This window comes from Lampetra planeri, chromosome 74 (genome assembly GCF_965212315.1).
Source record: "Lampetra planeri chromosome 74, kcLamPlan1.2.h2, whole genome shotgun sequence".
Classification (NCBI taxonomy): domain Eukaryota; kingdom Metazoa; phylum Chordata; class Hyperoartia; order Petromyzontiformes; family Petromyzontidae; genus Lampetra; species Lampetra planeri.
Window position 1 is genome coordinate 2,588,917 of NC_136179.1, and position 6,869 is coordinate 2,595,785.

The following is a 6,869-nucleotide window of genomic DNA, read 5'->3' on the forward strand; positions in this document are numbered from 1 at the left end:
ATTCAGCTCTTGAATCGGGTGCAACCGCAACAAACAAAAAACAAAAACATGAACAAAAAAACATCTTAAAGTGAATATGTGACTAAGTGCAAACAGAAAATCCAAGAAAAGACAGCAAAATATTGCAGAAAAAACACCGTACACCAACGCTGTGTGCAAAAATCCCAGTGGGATGCAAGTCAAACAACAACAACAACAACCACAAGACAGCTTAAATTAAGGCCATCAGTCTAACTCTGTACTACAACAAACAAACATGGCTAAACCAATACACTTTTCGAAATCACCAAAATAAAGCCATGAAAGCAATGAAAAAGCAATCATAGGAACTGTGACAGAATTTTCACAATAAATGGCATAAACAACATGTACTACCAAAACCCTGCAGCCATAGCTGGCTGCATGAGTCACTCCACCTTTAAGATCAGCACACTAAATCAAAACACAGGTCATACTTTGTAGCGATCATCCGGAGCGAAACATTTTACTTTAGGTCACTGAATAGCACTGGCAGCTAGGGGTGTACAACTCCTCTAGAGCAGTTTTGAGTGAAGATCTCATAGGTAGTGACTCAAGTTTCAATTTATTGGCAACAGTATTCCAGACCCTGGGGGCATCAATAGCAAAGGCCCTTCCTCCAGTATATGTACGGCAATAGGGAATATTAAGCTGGTAAATGAGTGTAGACCTTAGGTCAAATTTGTTCTTTGAAACAGAGATGAGATCCAGCAGGTAATCTGCAGATTCTTTTGCAAGTACATCATGAATAAATAAGATCTGGTGCACAAGCCGTCGAACATTCAGAGATGTTAAGTTTGACCCAATGTAGAGGTCACAGTGGTGAGTCCTATATGGGCAGTTCAATGCAAATCTTAAGGCCGAGTGATACATTGAGTCAAGCTTCTTCAGTACAGTACTTGGGGCTGATTTATAAACAATGTCACAGTAATCAAGTAGAGGCAGTATGGTAGCTTTAATCAATTCCAAACGGAACATAGGGGGGAAGCAGTGCTTGTGTCGATATAGAAAACCAATTTTAATTTTTGTCTTTTTCCCAATATAATCAATGTGATCTTCAAAATTCAGTTTTGAATCCAGGATGATCCCAAGATACTTATAGATCTTAACTTGCTCTATTTGATCATTATTTAAGGAATGTAATTTGGGGAAAATAACTTCCCGCTTTAGTCCTGGTGAGAAGCATAGCACCTTGGTTTTGGCAGGATTTGGCAGGATTTAGGACTAGTTTTAGAGCAACTAGCTGATGTTGTAGTTTGTTGAAATCAAAAGCTGAAATTCAAGGTGCTGCAATGAGTCCTGAAGAAGTTTCCACCTTCGATCCCATGCAGTTGGATCCCGAGAGATGGCTGGATGTAATGGAGTGGCTCGAGAGTCAACCAGAGAGCTCGGAGTGACTGAAAAAATATTATGTCATGTGGCTATACCTATTAAGCCGTATCGAGTACTTTTGTGTGTAATTTTAGTTTTACAGTTTTTTTTAGAGTTTAATGACGTGCACAGTGGTGGTTTGTAATGTTATCGGATTACTTGCCGAAGTGGTGTGAAGAGCACTGGTTGTGAGAGGGTTCAATTGTAGTCGTTAAGTGTTCCTGTTGAGCTAAAGTTGGAATGCGTCTGTAGGTACATCTTTACTCAACATTTTAAACGGTTTTTTTTCAAGTATATAGCTTTTTTTGATTGGTATTAATCGGCTTTAGATAGCCGGTTTTCAGGATGTACATTGATGACGCGTTCGTTGGATATATGGCCTTGACTTCAACATAGACGCACAGTGAACACATGTGGTGAACTAATAAGGAAATCATGGGGAATTATATTTTAACGCTTTGGTATTCCTGGAACGGAAATAGTTTGCATTGTACTGGAGCATAGGACGTAATAAATATTCCCTTCGAGTTTTGACGTAAAAATGATTGCAGATGAATAAAAACGTATTTTTAACAAATGTTTGTCCGGTCTTTATTTTATAATGTTCCTAGAAAAAACATGTTAAGAGAATTTCAGGTGGAGGATCTCCGTCACACAAGTGTGCCCTTAACTGGCAGCATCTTGGCTGTCTACCCGATTAACACGTGTTCCTTGAGGGGAAAGGTCCCCGTAGTTAATCCTTCATCAACGTACCAGTCCCTAATCCCTAAGTATGTCGGGGATAAACTGTACTCTATAACATGTAAACTAATACTATAAACGATAACACTAAACTTTAAACGATTATAAACTAGTGTATTAGTAGGTATTATAATATCATTAGAAGCATTAGAGTCGTATAAGAATCGCTAATATGTATGTATAGTGTACATGCAAGGATCGGATACAATTATTACAATTACAACATGGTCATATTACAATCACGATTTTCACTGCTATATGTAATCGAATAACAAAAGACGGAATATATTTGTATAAATACACGCACAGAATCATAAACTCATGAGATTATGAATCGTTACAATTATTATAAGAATCACAAATTGTGACAAAAACTAAATCCCACAATCAAAACACCACGCTCACGTGACGAATTCTTAAACAAACTGCAACACTCAAGTGACAGAACTCAACAAAAAAACGCCCAATAAAAAGAACAACATCAATGGCCAAATCCTAAAAACAGACAACACACGCACGTTAGTAGCTGTTAGAAGAAAACAACACCTAGCACCTTCAACTAAACACATTATACAGCCCCAAACAGCCAACTCGTAAATGGGGCGGTATATGACAGCCTTCGCTGCTGTCGACGGGGCCAAGCAGCGAGTGTTTAACTCCATTGTTTCAGAATCCGTGTCATCACACGGTCACAGTGCCTTAGCCAAACTACATCTCCCCAACAAGGCAACCATCACTATGCTGTGTATTTTAGCACTATATTTACGGACGCACTTGAAGATAACAATTCGTCTAGAAAAGGCATGCGACTTGTTCTACCAACATGATTTCAATTTATATCCGAAAGTTCATTCATGAGCAGTATTCACTATGCCCCGATGGCACTAACCTACACACAGTTATGATTAATCAAAGTAAACATTAGTCGCTCATCCCAGCTCAAACATGATCATACCAATTATTTCCAAATCCGTGTCGGGTCCCACGAGAATAGGGCACGTCCACAAACTCTCAAATTGTAAACTCACATTGCATACTCTAACATTATAAACTCTAACAATATAACCTTTAAACTATGAGCTATACATTGTAACGCTTTAAAATAACACTACAAACAAGTGTTATAGTTAACTATGATGTTGTGAACTCTAACAATGTAAGCTATGAGCGATACATTATAACGCTATAAAATAACATCATAAGCTAGTATTACAGATTAGAACACCGTACATTGAATTGTGATATTCGAATCTCATTCGAATTCTTAGCTTCACACTCGTGAGTATGTAACATGTATGTATGTAATATGCATGAATGTAATGTCTGTATGTAACATGTATGCATGTAATATGGACGTGCGAACCAAGGGTGGGATATGTGAAACGGAAGGTGCAGGATCAGGATGGGATTACAATTATTTGAATAACATTTTGGTGGTATTAATATCAAGCTGTCCACTAATGGATGAATGTTCCATCAAAATGGAATCAAATAACAATATTCAGTATGAATATGTAAAATAATCGCACAAACCCAATATTAGCCCGTGAAATAATGAATCATTACAATTGTAATGACTCCGTACTCAGACTGCAGAGGGTTCTTTTATTTAGCCTTTAACGCGGTTTCAGACCCCAGGCGTCACGATATAGCAACGACGACGACGAGACAGCAACCAGCCAACACAGCCCCAAACCTCGTTCCTCCCCCTCTCTCATTCTCGGCGTGAACCTCCGCCCACACTTGGTCTCGCCTTCCCTTCTCGAACTCTCTCTATCTTGTTGTCACCACTTGTCCCTTAGTTGATGCACTGTCTTTACATCACCCACCTCTATGACCTTTACCTGACCCCGCCATGGGCAGAGCAACTTGGGGGACATACCCGGTGGCACCTGTAGGCAATACACCATGCCCTGTCCCCCACTGCCCATGGAAGCACGTGTTCTCGCCGGCCCGTGTTCTTTTCATTGGCGGCTTGCGCTCTGGTGGGGAAAGGTCCTCGTTATGAATCGTTTCGCAACGTTCAGGTCCAGAATACCGAAGTATACCGGGAATCACCTGTACTTAAAACATGCAAATTGATAACACTATAAACAATAACACTAAACATTAAACGACAACAAAAATATCAACTGGTTTTATAATTTATAGCACCATAAACGGAGGTACGGTATTTAAATCTCATTATAAGTATTAAAATCGCACTCTACAGATATGTATGTAAATTATCTGTTCAATCGAACCGGGGGTCTAGATGTGTGAACTGTGGGGGGTACAGGGCAAGAATCATATTAAAATTTTTGAATAACAATATGGCCGTGTTAGCATTTTAATGGGTTTTAATGTTTGTTACGTGCAAATGCAAATCGTTAGTCGTAAATGCGAGGGAGGGGTTAAGAGGTGCACGTATAATCCAGTGTTGTGTTTAGAATGCGTCTAGACAAGGAAGGTGACTTGTTCTACACGGGCAGCCAAAATGATTACAATTTCTGTCATCAAACAGTGTGAGTTCATTCATGAGCAGTATTCGCTGAGCCATGATGACATTAACCTACATACAGTTATGGTTAAACAAAGTAATATTTAGTCACTTAATTCTCAGTTCAGACGTGATCATCGCAATCATTTCCAAAGACGTGTGCGGTCCCGCGAGAGCAGTGCCCGGCCACAAACAGCCGGGCAGCGTAAGCAGCAGAATCAGAAGTAGCAGCGTTGCCCTCGAAATGTGTTGTTGCTGTTGTTGTTGCTGCTGTAGTTGCTTCTTTTGAATTTATACACACAGGGAGGTGGTGGTCCGTGATGGGATGACGCCTTTGATTAAAGCCTCGGATCAAACTCACCCGTTTGACGCCCTTGATCGTCGCATTTGATCAACTCTGATATTGTAGACTCTCACATGTTAAGCTCTATCATAGTGAAACATAATATTATAACCTATGAACTACAACCTATCCATTGTAACGCTGTAAAAGAATATTACCCATTGGGTTTCACTCCCTCTTCGAGAAGGACGCTCTCTTCCTTTTCTAAAGTTACATGCTTATTTCTCACGTGAACATCACTAACCCCGGCCACTTCTTTATGACCCGAGGTCTACACCCATTTCAAACCTTTTAAAACAGTCTGCCTCAGCAGCAGACCATGCTTTTCCACATGACGGACGCTTGGTTGCGCCTGAAACGTCGTGATTTATTAAATGCCTAGAACCAAAGAGTATATAATATTATAAACTATGAACTACAACCTATCCATTTTAACTCTGTAAAATACTATTAATTGTTATAGTGTATAATCACGTAAATGGAGGTATGGGATTATAATCGAGGACAATGGATGGCGACAGTTAGGCGACTTTGCATCGGGAGAGTTCGTGGCGACATCTTCATATCCCGTGAATCTCAAAGTAAGTGTCTATTTTCGCGGATAAACTCTTAAACGTGTTTGTCGTCACATTTACGGGATTTTTTGCCTCTCGGGTTAGACGCGAGTGTCGTTCTTATTTTAGCAGTTAACAAAATCCAAAACTCAACGCTAAACATCCTTGCGGCCGATAGCGTACTTTTGACTCGATAACACAGCTGCTGTTACTACGCTCACATGGAGCAGATACGCTCTCCACGGCCCCACGCACACGGAGGCGAGAAGCCATTCAATTGCTCTGTGTGTGGGAAGTCCTTTTCACGACCATCACATCTTCAGAGACACCAGAGAACACACACGGGCGAGAAGCTGTTCCTGTGCCCTGTGTGTGGGAAGACATTTGCACTGTCATCACATCTTCAGAGTCATCAGAGAACACACACGGGCGAGAAGCCGTTCCTGTGCTCTGTGTGTGGGAAGGCATTTGCACACTCGTCAACTCTTCAAGACCATCAGAGAAGACACACGGGTGAGAAGCCGTTCCTGTGCTCTGTGTGTGGGAAGGCATTTGCAAAGTCATCACATCTTCAGAGGCACCAGAGAACACACACGGGCGAGAAGCTATTCCTGTGTTCTGTGTGTGGGAAGACATTTGCACACTCGTCAACTCTTCAAAACCATGAGAGAACACACACGGGCGAGAAGCCATTCCTGTGCTCTGTGTGTGGGAAGTCATTTGCACGGTCATCACATCTTCAAGCTCATGAGAAAACACACACGGGCGAGAAGAAATTCCCGTGCTCTGTGTGTGGGAAGGCATTTGCACAGTCATCAACTCTTAACAGGCATCAGAAGGTCCACAATGATAGGAAGCTGAAATCAAAAGGTGAAATTCAAGGTGGTGCAATGAATTCTGAAGAAGATTCCACCTTCGATCCCATGCAGTTGGATCCCGAGAGATGGCTGGATGTAATGGAGTGACTCGAGGATCAAACCGAGAGCTCGGGGTGAAATATAATGTTGCATGCGGTTATACCTTTTAAGCCGTAATGATAACTTTTGTGTGTAATTTTGACCATTTTAGTTTTACAGTTTTTGTGAGAGTTTATTGACGTGCCCAGTGGTGGTTTGTAATGTTATCGGATTACTTGCCGAAGTGGTGTGATGAGCACTGGTCGTTAAGTGTTTCTGTTGAGCTAAAGTTGGAATGCGTCTGTAGGTACATCTTTACTCAACATTTTAAACGGTTTTTTTTCAAGTATATAGCTTTTTTTGATTGGTATTAATCGACTTTAGATAGCCGGTTTTCAGGATGTACATTAATGACGCGTTCGTTGGATATATGGCCTTGACTTCAACATAGACGCGCATTAAACACA

General features: G+C 40.9%; 1 protein-coding gene across 1 annotated transcript in view; it reads left to right on the plus strand.

The window, feature by feature from the left end:
• The window catches only part of LOC144737818 (uncharacterized), a 50,141-nt gene extending 43,550 nt beyond the window's left edge, over window positions 1–6,591 (plus strand). The window contains exons 4-5 of the mRNA XM_078620692.1: window positions 5,768–6,376; window positions 6,575–6,591. Of these exons, the coding sequence (XP_078476818.1) occupies window positions 5,768–6,376; window positions 6,575–6,591 (626 nt within the window). The remainder of the gene's footprint in view (window positions 1–5,767; window positions 6,377–6,574) is intronic.
• Window positions 6,592–6,869: the final 278 nt, after the last annotated feature.